This window comes from Mobula hypostoma, chromosome 3 (genome assembly GCF_963921235.1).
Source record: "Mobula hypostoma chromosome 3, sMobHyp1.1, whole genome shotgun sequence".
Taxonomy (NCBI): Eukaryota; Metazoa; Chordata; class Chondrichthyes; order Myliobatiformes; family Myliobatidae; genus Mobula; species Mobula hypostoma.
Genome location: NC_086099.1, coordinates 157197292 through 157213484, shown reverse-complemented (window position 1 = coordinate 157213484; position 16193 = coordinate 157197292). Strand labels below are relative to the sequence as shown.

The window sequence follows — 16193 nt, the reverse complement described above, 5'->3', positions numbered from 1 at the left end:
CATTACAAAGAAAGCAAGGCAGCACCTCTACTCACTTCAAAGTTTGTGAAGATTCAGCATGTCATCTAAAATTTTTACAAACTTCTATAGATGTGCAGTGGAGAGCATTCTGACTGGTTGCATCACAACTTGGTATGGAAACACCAAGACCCTTGAATGGGAAATCCTACAAAAAGCAGTGGATACGGCCTAACCATCATGGGTAAAGTCCTCCCCACCACTGAGCACATCTACCAAAAAGCAGTGCAGCAGGAAAGCAGCATCTATCATCAAGGACCCTTACCATTTAGGCCTATGGGTTTGTTGACCAATGCTTAAGAAGCACTATCTCCACGAGCACCATCAATCTATTGGGCATCTCCTAATACTCTGATCTGCATTTTCCAGCTTTAATATGTTCCTTTGTTTTCTCCCCCTCTGCTTTCATTAGCCTATCAACCAGATGGCATCATTTACATCTTATCCCTATGGCAGGTTGGCCTCACATATCAGAAATATTCCCTTTGTCTAATCCATCTCTCCTCATATCACTGCTAACTTTAAAAAAATTATTTATCCATTTATTTATTGATTTAGAGATTCAGCAGGGAACAGGCCCTTCTAGTCCAACAAGCTGCACCTCCCAGCAACTCACCTATTTAATCCTGGCCTAATCACAGGATTATTCACAATGGCCAATCAACCTACTGACCAGTACACTACCTCTTTAGAGTGCAGGAGGAATCTTACACATTCATGGGGAGGAACATATAAACTCCTTACAGACAGCACAAGAATTGAACTCTGAAGCCCTAAGCCGTAATAGTGTTGTGCTAACCGCTACATTACCATAGCTCTGTCCCAGTTCTAACATAAGGTCTTCAAGCTGAAAGACCAATTGTTCCTCTTTCCACAGATGCTGCCTGACATGCTGAGTATTTACAATGTTTTCTGTTTTGACTGAGCATCATCCATAAACACCGATAAACAACAGCCTATTTTCCCAAGTGCCAGATGAATCCCTATAATGGTCTCATGAAGGACATCAGAAACCTCAGCTAAACTAATTTCCCATAGCCCAAATAATTAACAACCCACAACACAAGGTCACCTCGAGTTTTCTGCTTCATGTGATATGCTTGTATAAGAACCTTTTTAAAACGCCTTCTAAAAATTTATTGAATCTTCATTTATCATAATTAGAAATGGAAAATTATACATAATCTTTGTCAGTTCAAGTAATATCAATACATTAGTTTTAAGAAAATGTTTTGATGAAGTCTCAATGAATATATAAAGCTGGAATCATTTATGTTCACTCTGCAAAGGCACAGTTTCCAACCCATTTACTTACTAATTGAGGCAGGCAAATTATAAAAAGCAGAAAAAGGTTATTTTAGGTTAAAGCAGTTCAAAAAATGTCAATTAACATTATTTGATGATCCCATTTACAAGAGCAGTTTCAGAAACTGAAATTATCTTAAGTTTCCTCTGTCAGAATGCGCCACACCGGTTAACCTCCTGTACAGTAATATTTTATTTTATAAGTTTTAATAAATGAAGTATCGAGAGATAAATTTAGCAGTGCAATTATCAGATTGCTGACCGCAATGTAAACTCAGGGTAACATCAGCAGTTTCAGGAAAAGAAAGCTCAGGCAAAATCCCACATTAGGAAAAGAAACCAGATTTCACCATTTACCCAAATTTAGTCAGTCGATTCTAGTTCCTTACTACTTATTTGACCAGACATACTGGAAGCAGCATGATGTTAGAAAAACTGACATGTAATAAGGCAATTGCAGATTCTAGTCATTAATCACATTGAGCTTTTACTTCCCTCGTTGCTGTCAGAACATTAACTAGCCACAAACTGTTCTACATAAGAAACGTAAGGAATAGAAGCAGGAGTCGGCCATCTGGCCTGCCGAGCCTGCGCCACCATTCAATAAGATCATGGCAGACCTGGCCATGGAATCATCTCCACCTAACTGCCTTTCCCCCATAACCCTCAATTCTCCTTCTATGCAAAAATCTATCCACCCTTCTCTTAACTATATTTACTGAGCTACTCTACTGCTTCACTGGGCAGAGAATTCCACAGATTCAACACACTCTGGAAAAAGCCCAGAGGATGGGCAAGGGATATAGTGAGAGGGACAGAGGGAGAAAAAGGAGAGAGAGAAAGAGAGAAAGAAAAAGAATGTGTGTATAAAAATAAGTAATGGATGGGGTACGAGGGGGAGGTGGGGCATTAGCGGAAGTTTGAGAAGTCAATGTTCATGCCATCAGGTTGGAGGCTACCTAGACGGAATATAAGGTGTTCCTCCTCCAACCTGAGTGTGGCTTCATCTTGACAGTAGAGGAGGCCGTGGATAGACATATCAGAATGGGAATGGGACGTGGAATTAAAATGTGTAGCCACTGGGAGATCCTGCTTTCTCTGGCGGACAGAGCGTAGGTGTTCAGCGAAACGATCTCCCAGTCTGTGTCGGGGTGTCGGGTCTCTTTTTCTCCCTCTGTCCCTCTCACTATACCCCTTGCCCATCCTCTGGGTCCCCCCCCCCACCTTTTCTTTCTCCCTAGGCCTCCTGTCCCATGATCCTCTCATATCCCTTTTGCCAATCACCAGTCCAGCTCTTGGCTCCATCCCTCCCCCTCCTGCCTTCTCCTATCATTTTGGATCTCCCCCTCCCACTTTCAAATCTCTTACTAGCTCTTCTTTCAGTTAGTCCTGACGAAGGGTCTCAGCCCGAAACGTCGACTTAGTATACTTAAAATGGTGGTTGACAGGGTGTCAAAGGTTAAGGGAAGAAGGCAGGAGAATAGGGTTGAGGGGGGTGATAAATCAGCCATGATAGAATGGCAGAGAAGATTCGATGGGCCAAATAGCCTACTTCTTTTCCTATGCCTGATGTTCTTAAACATGCTTAGCCTCTCCTCGCTCATTAAAACCGGGTTAAGCCTCTCAAAATGGCTTGAGGCAAAAGAAGATAATTGGAAATGCCCAGCAGATCAGGAAGCAAGTAAGGAGAAAGAAATATTGAGTTAATGCTATGGCTGGCCAGTCCTCACCCAAGAAGGAAAGGGTGGTTATCTGAAATTGGTGCCATCTAATATTTAGCCCTAAGGGCCACGACAAGCCTGGATGAAAGATGACATGCTGTTCCTTAACCTTGCATTGGATTTTATTGGAACAGTTTAGGATGTCACAGATCGTGGTCAAAATGGGAAGAAGGATGAAGTATCAAACAGCTGGAAACTCAGGGCACTCAGTTCTCGTCGACACACTTAAAGATGTAAGCGAGGGTCTTATGTGAATACAAAACATAATTAAATTAAAAAGATAAAACATTTTTAAAAGTCCACGGACTAGGAATATACCATTTCAAGATCAAAAGGCTGATATAATTCATGTACTTAAAGAAAAGTGACTTGCTAGGATGGGTGGAGAGAAACCACAGGTTTCTGGACAATGAACTTTTTGTGGGAGCTCAGTACAAGGGGTCAGAGCAATGAGAGTTTGATTGTTTACAAGTGTTGCTATGAACTACTTTCATATTAACTGTTAAACTAATCTGAAACTTTCACTGCCAAGTTGCCACCAAATCCAAGTCAAAGAGCGGTTTTAAGTGATTATTCAAGTCACTGCAATTCAGGGATCACAAGTGAAGGTGAGATACAAATTAACCATGATGTAAGTGAAAAATGAATCATCCAAGGATTCATCTTCTCCTTCTCCTTCTATAATATGTAACACCATGAAAGTTTTCAAATGCATTTAATGATTTCTAGTCTTCCGTCATGTTACTTATGCCCCTTGAAGTATGAGGAAAGTTTTATTCATGACCGAGTCTGCACAAGACAGATTATCATCTCCTATGTAACACAGTGTAAAGGCAAACCCTACACCCTCACCCACACACATATAAAACATATTTAGGTAATGGAAGTTCACCCTTACAAAATACCCAAATTGTTATCCAAATGTTGGGATAGAGAATTAAATTTGTTCCCATGGAAGTTGAGTGAAAAAAAATAAATAAAACAATGCAAAATTTATTCTTTTTTAAACGCCCACCACTTGATGCACATGGTGATGACATGGCTTTGCATTATGGCAAATCACAATACAGTCATTTTCATGAAAAGTAAGCCCATCCCGTTTAGTCCTGGAGTTGCCTGTGCTATTTTATACTGTGAAGGCACACACATTGGGCTTGAGACTGACTCTCTGAAAACCCCTTTAAACTAAAGCATAAGAAACTATTTTATCCAGTTAATTTGGATTAAATATCAACTCAAAAGTCAGCAGGGTATTTAAGTCAATACCCCACAACTGGAACTTTTCTCAATCATGCCCCCCACCCCCAATAACAAACAAAAAATGACTACTGATTAGAAACTCCATCAATAATAACAGGGCTAGCACAGTACCATGGCAGCTAATACAGTGTTTTACAGTGTCAACGTCCAGGGTTCAATTCCTACCACAGTTTGTAAGGAGTTAGTATGCTCTCACCGAGACTGTGTGGATTTCCTCCAGGTGCTCCAGTTTCTTCACACATTCCAAAGATGTACGCATTCGGGTTAATAAGTTGTGAGTAAACTATATTGGTGCTGCGAAGTGTGGTAACATTTGCATGCCTTCCCCTGTTCATCCTTGAATTGACTGTAAGTTTCAATGTACAGGTGACAACTAAAGCTAATGTTTATCTTTAAAATTACCAGTGGTATGCTGAAGATGCAAAGTTAAATATTTCTTAATTGTGCAATAAAACATTATATTTAATCTACTGAACTCACAAATGTTCTTCCTGTTGTGCAGGAAGTGGGAAGGCCCAACGTACTCTGCTGCCATTTAAACAAATGGATACAGAAAGGAACATGAAAGTGTAATAAAACCGCTTAAACAAATGTATTGTTTTATCTACATGCAATTGTTTGGAATGACAAATTAAAGGGTTTTAATCCTGATACAGTCACTCTTCTTTGCCCTATTCAACAACTGTGCAAATCTACTGAATTTGTGGCTTTGTTTGCCATTACACTACTACTTGCAAAGTCAAACTTCACTTCGGCTTTTTATCAAAAGAAAAACATTTTTAATTGATCTGAAATCACATGACTGATTTTCCCTAAATGCAACGAGTGCTTGCTAATGAAAGAATTATCTCCTTAGGTTTATGAAATAAAGTATTTGCTTATTTTATCTATGTGTAAAAATTCAGAACATGTTCTGCTTTGTTGCCATCTGGACTTTGGATAGATAAAGAACAATAAAGACAGGTAATGAGAATCAGTTTCTCAGGAAACAGTAAAGAGGATAGGGAATTGAAAATAACAACCATCTTCCCTGACACAAGCATACTATTATGAACTGAGAAATCATTTTAATCACCATTTTCAATTCCATGTTTGTTCTTATGCTTGATTTGATTAAGATATTCACTTGGAAGCAATTGTGAACCAGTTTTGAAGGTTACAGCAATTAAGTTTGGTATGGGAAACATTTAAACGGGACCTACCATTTGAGCACCAACTTAAAAGTAGCAGTCTTTTTAAGTTCTGCATTTGTTTGTTGTAACTTTTTGTTTCACCTATTAGAATAATTTTTAGCCTTGTATTCATTCACTCTGAGGCAAGAGTGCTGGCTATGTATCAAAGTAGATGAGCTGAGATCTCTCGGTTCCAAGGCAAACTGTGTTTTGACATCAAAGGACATGCAGTCTCTGTGCTGAGGGTTGCTTGGTGTGCACACTTACAGAACTCACTTTGAAGCAAAGCCTGCTGACTTTAGATTCCACTTCTCACTGATCTGTCACTAATTTTGATCTTTAAAAAAAATTGAAGTAGTTAAATAATGAGTTCAAATCACGAGTTTAACTTGATACACAAATGACTAATTTGCTCCAAAAAACAATTCAGTTCTGTAATGACTACTTACTAGAGTACTACATCTATGAAACGACACCACTTAAAAAGAAATACCAAAGGATGGGTGTGTCCTATCAAATATTTTTAAGTGTACTGCCATGCTTTTCATACAATGACAGTATGTTGGAAAAAAAACTCCCCCTTCACTCCTGAATTTCTTGCTAGAGCTTAGTATCTGCACACTTGATCACAAACCATATTATTAGTCAAATAAGTGAATTCTAGTGCTCAGGATGTGTTACTCTCCTAAAATACCTGAATGTTTACTCCCAACTGAAGTCATAAATAGTAAACAGAAATAGTTCCTGACTGAAATCAGCTAACTACTAACTGAAATCGAAATCAGCTCTGGTACCTTACCTACAGCAAGGCAGTGACAAAGGGGATAAATTACCAGACTTGAATCCAGAAGGCTGACCAACCATCCAGAGACCAGTTAATCCTACTTCAGCAGCTCTGGAAGTTAAATTCAATTAATCAAAGAAATTAGAATTAAATCAAATTGTCCCCAGTAAAAAATAACAGAAAACTATACATTGTGGTGAAAACCCAAATAGTTGACTCACGTCCTGGCAGGTAGGAAATCTAGTCTGCGACTCCAGGTTGACAGCAGGGAGTTGACTCTTGCATGCCCTCGAAAATATCCTAATAAGCCATTCAGATGCATCAAAACAACCATGTTATGGCAGCAGTTCACAGCATCTCTTAAGGACAAATAGGCAATAATCAAATTGGAAAAAAAATCTTCAAGCTTTGACCGTGTACAAAATTAATCTTCTAGAGATCTGAAAGAAGTAATCTTCTAAAAGCAACAATATTTCACATTGTCAAATCAACTGGTTTGCTCGTTTTTGGTTCCATTTTAGAATTCATTTCAATTGGCCTGCTTAACATTAAGGTGTTAGATTAACGCAAGGGCAAGTATATCTTTAGTAAAGTTAAGTACCTAAGCATTTACCTAAGTATGAATCACAAGTTAATTATGGGTGGTGCATAAAGGGGAAAAGAATTCGATCTTCTGCACACCACTGTTGTAACGGGTGGTTACAACATTTGATGGCCACGTCGCTGTGTTTGGCTGCTTGTCGTCACCTATTGCCATTCTTGTTTCATCGGACATGCTCTCTAATCCAGGCACCATTCTGGAAGTTGTCCACTGCACCTTCTATAAAGCTTTTACGTCTTTGCTGAAACATGATCAGAAATGAGCATCATACTGCAAGTGCGGTCTAACCAGAGTTTATGGAACTGCAACATTACCTCATAGCTCTTGAACTCAATCCCCACTAATAAAGGGCAACACATCATGTGCCTTCGTTACCATCCTACCAACTTGTGTGGCAACTTTGAGGGATCTATGGATGTGAACCAAAGTTGTGCCAAATCAATTAAATTGGTAACCAAATGGCCAACTAATCCCTTCTGCCGACAAAATGTCCATATGCTTTCATTTCCCTCACATTCATATCTCTATCTAAACATAAAGAACGTAGAACATCTACTTACAAATAAGCCTGTCACCCAAAACTTTATCAAGAGCTTGTGTCTGAGAACCATTTCTAACTAAACACATAGGTAACTTCTTTGTATGTCTGAGGTTCTTCATATTCCCATCACAGGGCAAGGAAAAGCAATATGTGTTTAATGTTAACAACAGAATTAGCATGGGCCAGTCAAATCCAACCCAATTCTGGGTAATGGTATTCCTTCAATAAGGCATTCATAGAAAGAAGAATCAGGAAATTAATGATATTAATAGTAATAGATAGATAGGTATATACTTTATTGATCCCAAAGGAAATTACAAGTGCACAGACATGAATATTAGAAAAGAAGTAGAAAGAAGAAAAAATAACCACAGTCCAACGGGGGTGGGGGGGGGGGTCATCACTTCCCTGGCTATAGGTTGACTCATGAAAGAGCCTAATGGCTGACAGTAAGAATGACCTCATATAACACTCTTTGGAGCAGCACAGTTGTCTTAGTCTATTACTGAAAGTACTCCTCTGTTCAGCCAAGGTGGCATGCAGAGGGTGAGAAACATTGTCCAGAATTGCCAGGATTTTCTATAGGGTCCTTTGTTTTACCACAGCTTCCAATGTGTCCAGTTTGATTCCTATAACAGAGCCAGCCTTTCTAATCAGTTTATTGAGATTGTTGGAATCATCCGTGTTGATGCCACTGCCCCAACACACCACCGCATAGAAGATTGTACTGGCGAAAACAGGCTGGTAGAACATGTGAAGGAGAGGCCTGCATACTCCAAAGGACTTCGGTCTCCTCAGGAAGTAGAGGTGACTCTGGTCCTTCATGTACTCAGCTTCTGTGTTGGTGCTCCACTCAAGTCTGACATGCAGATGCACCCCATGGTACTTGGAGGTCCTCACCATATCCATGTCCTCACCATCAATAGTAACAGGGAGCAGTGCAGGCTTAGTCTTCCTAAAGTCCATCACCACCTCCTTTGTCTTACTGATGTTGAGCTGCAGATGGTTCAGCTTGCACCATCTGGCAAAGTCCTCCACCAGTATTCATCCTCCCATCCTCCCTTTGTACACCGGCTATCGATGAGTCATTTGCGCATCTCTGCAGATGACAAGACTCAGTGTTGTACGTAAAGTCCAAGGTGTACAGGGTAAACAGGAAGGGAGCCAATGCAGTCCCATGTGGGGCTCCAATTATGTTTTTAGCCATGTCCGACACACAGCTCTGAAGCCGTACATACTGTGGTCTGCCAGTCAAGTAGTCCATTATCCAGGATGCAATGGAAGCACCAATTTGCATTGAACAGAAGTTTTCCCCCGCAATGAGGGCTGTATGGTATTGAAGGCACTGGAAAAACCAAACAACGTGATCCTTACACTGCTGCCCTGTTATCCAAATGGGAGTAGGCTCTGTTCAGCAGGTAGATGACAGTCTCATCAACTTCAATGTGCTCCTGGTTGGCAAACTGCATGGAATCAAGGGCTGATCTAACCAAGGGTCAGAGATGAGCCAGGACCAGCCTCTCTAGGGTCTTCATGATGTGTGAGGTAGGGCCATTGGACGGTAGTCATTCAAGACTTTCAGTCAGCCCTTCTTGGGTAATGGTACAACACAGTCGGGACCCTTTCCAGGCTGAGACTCAGATTGGAAATGTGCTGGAGAACTCCACACAGCTGCTCAGCACACTCTTTTAGCACCTTGGGGTTCACACCATCCGGTCCCAATGCTTCAGCATTTCTGAGTTTCCCCAGAGCCCTTCTCTCCTGGTCAGTAAAAATCTTCCGTAAAATAAAAATGGTCGATTCGATTAGATTAGATTCAACTTTATTGTCATTGTGCTGAGTACAGATACAAAGCCAATGAAATGCAGTTAGCATCTAACCAGAAATGCAAAGAATAGTGTTATTTATAAAATAACTGTGAATAAAATGTAAGTGCTACAGCACACAAATATAAAAGTACTGAGACAGTACAATATGGATGCAATACTGCTTAGTGCTGTGATGAGAGGTTCAGCAGGGTCACAGCCTCAGGGAAGAAGCTCTTCCTGAGCCTGCTGGTGTGGAAGCGGAGGCTCCTGTAGCACCTACCGGATGGGAGGAGAGTAAAAAGTCCATGGTTAGGGTAAGATGCATCCTTGATAATGCTTTTCACCCTGCCCAGGCAGCGTTGATGATAGATGTTCTCAATGGTGGGCAATTGGGTGCCGATAATCTGCTGGGCAGTTTTCACCACCCGCTGGAGTGCTTTGCGGTCCAATATGGGACAATTGCCATACCACACTGAGATGCAGTTATTGCGTATGCTCTCAATGGTACAGTGGTAAAAGTCCATCAGTATCCTGTGACAGAGGTGAGCTTTCTTGATGCTCCGCAGGAAATAAAGGCTTTTGATCAGGATTGAGGAGTTCAGGGACCAGGTGAGATCCTCGGAAATGTGGACACCAAGGAATTTGAAGCTTGATACACGCTCCACTACAGCTCCATTGATGTAGATAGGGTCGTGAGTGTGGCTCCTAGCATGCCTGAAGTCCACAATGATCTCCTTGGTCTTCTGGGTGTTAAGGGCCAGGTTGCGGTCGGCACACCACGTGGCCAGGTGCTGGACCTCGTCCCTGTAGGCCGTCTCGTAATCCCCTCTGATCAGACCAACCACCGTGGTGTCATCTGCGAACTTGATTTTGGAGCTAGAACCGTGTACAGGAACGCAGTCATAGGTGAAAAGGGAGTACAGAAGAGGGCTCAGTATCAGAATTCCAAAGGTAAAAACTGTCAAGAAAACTTTCTACCCCAAAATGAAGAGACTGCATTGCTTATCAAAGAAACTCTCTTTGCTTTCTTTTTATCAGCTCAACTACCCTCCAGACTATGAAACCAGAAATGGGATTTTAATCTTTCCATTCTTTGAACAGCCTTCACTGCCTTGCAATTGTTCTGGCCCATCCTTTCTTATAAATACTATAAGCATCATCAATTGCCTTAACTTAGCTTTCTGGTTCAATTTGAATATTCAAATGTGTGCCAAAACAAAGGTAGTTCCACAGAGTGCTGCTCCAAAGGCAGTCATAGTTAGATTAAGAGTAAGCTATTTTTAATCATTGGTTGAGTCTTTTACCATATTATATATGCACTGAAGTCCAGCTTCACTTGTGTGAGAACTTAAACTTAAGTGGAAAAACAAATCTTTCAAGCAAAAATGGATCAATATATTGAGTAGAACATTTCACAGAACAAATATATCAAAACAGTGACAATACTTAAAAATTATTCTAGAGACATTCTTTTTCTGCAAGACGATCTTCTATGACCACTGGATCACTGTTTAATAATCTGCACTTGCCGGCATATACAGAACTTTATACTCTGGAGGGCGCTGTACCTATACAGGTGGAGTACATATTTTCTGCTCCAGGGAAAACTCTAACTCTAAACTCAAAAAAACTCTAACTCTGAACTCAAAAGCAACTTGAAAGGTACAAATGTTCAATAAGAAGTCTAAATTGTCTGTTGGAGGTGGGAAAGTGCTGCCTAGCAATTGTAAGAACACATGACATTACAGGGACTCTCACAACCACTTGACTTGACAGCCAGGCCACACTCACAACATATATAAGTCTTTATTAAATCTAATTTCCTCCACTGCACTGCTAATTTTGAAGGAATTACTGGCCCTAATTCAGAATTATTCACGCCATGACTATTATTCTTTAAATGAATGATATAAAAACACTTAACATGTTAAAAAAGTGATCTCCAGTGAAAAGCTAGTTCATCACAAGCAAGGCTGTAAAGCCATAATATCCATTTCCTCAGCGTGCCCTGAAAGTCTAATGTGTATGTGTTTCTAAAAGGTGAAATAAAAACAGAAAATCCTGTAAATACACATCAGAGCAGGCAGAATTTGTGGGAAAGGGAAAAAAGACATAACATTTTTGTGCCACTGTCTATTTGGAGTTTGTACGTTCTCCCTGTGTCTTGGATTTGCAGCATCTGCAGATTTTCTCTTGCTTATGCCTGCCTTTTCGTTGGAACATGGAACAGTCCATGTTTCAAGCCTTCCCGGGTAATGCTCCCCAATTCTTTGTGTGCTACATTTACAACTGCATTGGTACTGCTTCACACATCCATGCTGAGCTCATCGGCAGCAGGATCCCAGTAATCTCTTTCCTCACTCCCAATGGTAGTTGGGGACACATTTCACCTTAGGGTTGATCAACCATTATTCCTGCTGAGGCATTTAAAATACTCTCCTTTTTACCCCAACATGCTCAAAAGATAACTCTCTCCTCCTCCAGCATTGAAATCACCAACTACAGTGTCTAAGTCCTAAATTAACATAAATATTCATTTAAGACTTCTCCCATGTCCTCTTCTTCCATTGACAGATTACCCCCCAGGCACTAAATTTTCCCTGATTTGAGAAGTTTTGATCATACTTCCACAGAAAGGATTTGTAGATGATTTATTTGCAATCAGAGTTATTTAAATAGAAATTAAAACTACCTTTAAATAAGACACCTTAAAATTGCCCTTCTCTCACTAATTTTGTTTTGGTCCATTGATTGATAGAGTTAACATGCAGGTATGAAGTCCTGTAGGGAAGGCACAATATGCAGGTCAGATCAGAAGGAGGTACTGTTCTTACAGATCTGGTTTGGACACACCTGAACGGCTTATGACACATGAGATTTAACCACAGTACAGAAACTCAAGCAGAAATCAAAAGACCCAAAAATAACTAGATTATTAATGACTCAGTGCCCCAGAAAAAGACACTATCAGTGAAAACCTAGCACAAGCAGAAGGCAATCGCCGTCTTTATTCCAGCGACGAAATCTGATCCATGTCAAATAGTTGAGGTCATTCTTTTGGTTAAATTTTGCAAGCTTTCAGATGTTGGAAGCATTTCAAAATGGCTTTGTGATAAGTATTTTTACATCTAACCTTGAGCTCAGAAGTACGGGAACTGAAAATAGTACTGCATTCAATCAGTGGTTGCAACATTGTAGCAAATATACAAGTCACTAAGAAACCATTTATTAATCACCACTCAGTCATGGGGTAATGTTGCAGCACTGATTTAAAATTTGTATTCACAATGCTTAAAGAGGGATTACTATATCTCTCAAGATCTCTTTTTAAAAAGAGAGAACTCTGGTGATGGCACTGGGAAAGGGCTTTAGAAAAGTCCGCTTTCAATTTTGTTCCATGATTAACCACAACAGATTTGATTATCTGTTCCACAGGTGAAAGGCCACATAAGTTACATAAACGGTGCTTCAGGCTGAACCCAGCATAAATGAATAGAAAACCAGAACACAAAACGATGTCTTTCTCACTGGGGATTTGTTTGGTCCCGCAGGCATATGCTGCTCCTTAACATGCATTATGGTTCAGTATGTTGACCAAACAATGTTTTCATTTATCCACATTCAGCTTTAAAGACCAAGGCCCTTTAGTTCCCTGGACTCCAAACTACTATTTAAGAAAACAGTGACATTCTAATGACCAGTTGAAAAATGTGAACTTTAATACTGGCACATGGCCAACAAACATGTTTGCTTCTCGCTAGCTGTGCTCACCTTTCCAACCACGTGACAAATTCAGTCCAAGGTCCCCACATATAGCACTTCACGATGCAAAATTTGTAGTCAGAGCACATTTAGCCAACCATACCTAGATTTTGTCAGCCAATTAACAGAATAAAGTAACAGTGCTATTAGATGGTTTTTAAATGTTTTCCATTTCAGTGACTGGAGCCCCAATCATTTACTGTAGAATTGCCATGAGAAACAACAATGGCACGAAGAGCTACTTACCAGCTCATAGTTGACTGGTGGCAAACATGGTGTAACTACCTGGAAAGAGAACCAAACCAGATTTAATTTCAATGTTAAGGTGACAAAATAACACATTCAAAAAATTCCATTTTTAAAAAATATGAGCACCTCAGAAATGGAAAGAGAAAGATAATGCTTTTGCCTTTTTTTCAAAAAGGCAAAATATTAACCAGCTTGCTGCAGCGCATTCTTGAAGGAACACCACCCTCTACTTGATAAAGTCATTGTGCAACTAAGCCAGAGCAAACTAACACACCCAATGGCTAGAACCCAACCATCCCATTGGTGCTCTCTGGTACATCCAGCAAATTCTTACTCCACAACTAATCTTGGTCAATATTTCATTCAAGAAGAAAAATGCTTCTCTAAATGCTTAATAACTGCAACTGACTCAGTGTTCTGAAATGACCCAGGAACATTACAGATCTTTACATTTCCCATAAGATGATATTCCTGCATCAAACAAAATGCTTTTAGTATTTTTAACAAGTTATTTTTAAACACATTCTTTTTCTTGTCCCTAGTTTGGACCATGATAACAGAAGATTAGTAAAAATGAAAATTTATTGCCAAGAGACCCTTGGTTGGTTGAGGTCGACTATGGATGTAGTATCCTAGCCGTCTATGTGATACACAAGTCAGTACACAAGCCAGAGCAGTATAATACAGACAGCGAGCTGTTACCCATGCAGCAGGCTCTCCCTCTGCGTGTAGCTGATGAATCCAAACGAACGGCAGATAGCAATAAAGTGCCGTCACAGGAGTTGCCAGTCAGCATTGAACTCAATATAGCACTGCCTTAGGCACTCCAGCTCTGGATTTTTCCTCGAGATTTATTCCCGAAACCTCCTCCATGAGTGGGCAAAGCCGCCAGGCAGTGGAGGTTTGACAGCAGAGCTTTGCTTCTCCTAGGTAAGCTGCCAATCACAGCTGACAAGCCCCATCTGCTCAAAGCACCTGGTTTTAAGGTGCCAATAACACATTTCTGCCCCTTTTCCTGCCAGTAGAAAAGATAACGCTGGGTTTAGTAGCTAAGCCTCACATGAAGGCCAGGAGCTGAACGTGATTGTCACAGGCTATTTGAGATGCACACCATTAGGAGCATTTGATAGGTGGTGGAAGATTATCACCAATACTTCCTGAACCTTATTGACTTGATGATAGCTGCATCATGATACAGTACATATAGTTTTCTGGATAGTTATTGCCAAAAAAAAAGGTGTCACTGAGGAACAATAAGTGGAGCTGCTACCTCAGTTCCAGTGACGGGGACTCAATCCCAACATTGAGAGTTGTCTATATGGAGTTTGCTTATTCCCCCTCATACTCTGCTTTCTCTCACATCCGAAAGGTGTGCAGGTTGGTAGTTTAAGCAGCTGCTGGTGTGTTGGTGAGTGGTGGAATCTCAGGGGAACTGAAGGGTAGGTGTGGAGAATAAAACAGGACGTGTTGCCGTAGTGCAAATGGTAGTCAAGGACCGGAGTGGGCCTGAAGGGCCCGTTTCCATTCTCTATGCCCGTCATCTATCTTGTAATATTGCATGAAGCTGTGAGTATTATCTCACAAATGGGACGTTGGAGAAGTTACACATTGGTCACCATGTGCTGCTATGTGAAAATTGTGACTCGATCATTGCAGATTACAAAATGAGAGGGCTGGTATCAAAATTACCACTGTTCACTTTAAAGAAGATGACATTAGATATTGCACAATATCAAATATTATATTATTATTATTGAATTTTTGGCCAAAAATTTAAACTCATATCATCCAACTGTTAGTACAGTACCAGAACCACTATACAGTAGTTTTTTTGGACTGCTAACAATGTTGTACAACAGTAGTGAGTGAGCTTCTAAGGGGGGGAGGGGGTTGACTGAAATTCGATCACATGGGTCAGATGGATGTTTCATAACTAGGTATATAATTTGATTAATTGTAACTCTAAATCACTCACATCTTCAGGAAATACTCAGCCAAAATCTCCTCTTAAGCCTTCACATATAATCCAGCCTGGTCCCAGTATATGCGGTAATTGTTAAGAGTTTTTAAATGTTGGTCTTCTCCATCCCTTCATGTAGACATTTAATCTTGACCATAACCTTCTGACCTCATGACATAACACACAGTTTAGTCAGCTCAGTTTGCCTGCACATTTATCAAAGCTCAGGGTGCCATTGAGCTGAATACTTACCGACTCTATCAGCAGCTGTCATAGTTAACATTTGGAAATGCATCCAACTTCCAGAGTGAATATTTACAGCTCCGTAGACTCATAAAAAGTAGCAATTAAAATGCCAACATTTAAATAAAGACACAGGAAGCATTCTTCCTCTGGTGGAGAAATCACTTTTGAGTGTGTATTCTTAATTTGATCTAGCCACAGTGTGCAGTGAATTACTCAAAACATAGACAGAACATGATGTGACCCAATCATTGCTTCTCCCACTTCTCCACCAATGTACATATTCAAGAACTACTGTACATATTACCAGCAAGGTTACTATCCAACCCTAACTCCCCTTAACAGATAGATAGATAGTTCATTAATGCCAAAGGAAATTACAGTGTCACAGTAGCATTACAAGTGCACAAACATAAATATTAGAAGAGGAGTAGAAAGAATAAAAAAATAAGTTACCACAAACAGTCTAACAGTGGGGGGGGGGGGTCACCACTTCCCCAGCTATAAGTTGACTCATTATAGAGCCTAATGGCCAAGGGTAAGAGTGACCTCATATAATGCTCCTTGAAATGCAAGAGTCCACAGATCTCTCAGTTAATGGAGGGATCCATGGCATACAAAAGGTTGGGAACCACAGCCTAAAGGAGAAGAGTGAGCTGCCTCCTTGAACAACTGTAGCCCTTCTGATGAAGGTGCTCCCACATTGCCTTTAGCACATATTTCACTAATAAACTTATAATATGAATATTAAAGCAATCATTGCCTTCCA

General features: G+C 40.3%; 1 protein-coding gene across 10 annotated transcripts in view; it reads right to left on the bottom strand.

Moving 5' to 3' along the window:
* Nucleotides 1-16193, bottom strand: part of LOC134344347 (tensin-3-like) — a 453918-nt gene that overhangs the window by 211754 nt on the left and 225971 nt on the right. For 9 of the 10 annotated variants that reach the window (XR_010017422.1, XM_063043978.1, XM_063043980.1 and 6 more), the window contains one exon: nucleotides 13219-13257. Coding sequence is in view for 6 of the 10 variants with exons in the window: in XM_063043978.1 (XP_062900048.1) it covers nucleotides 13219-13257 (39 nt within the window). In the remaining 4 variants the exon portion in view is untranslated. Of the gene's footprint in view, nucleotides 1-13218; nucleotides 13258-13347; nucleotides 13402-16193 lie in introns of those variants that run through there. The other variant, XM_063043986.1, reaches the window with a different exon arrangement.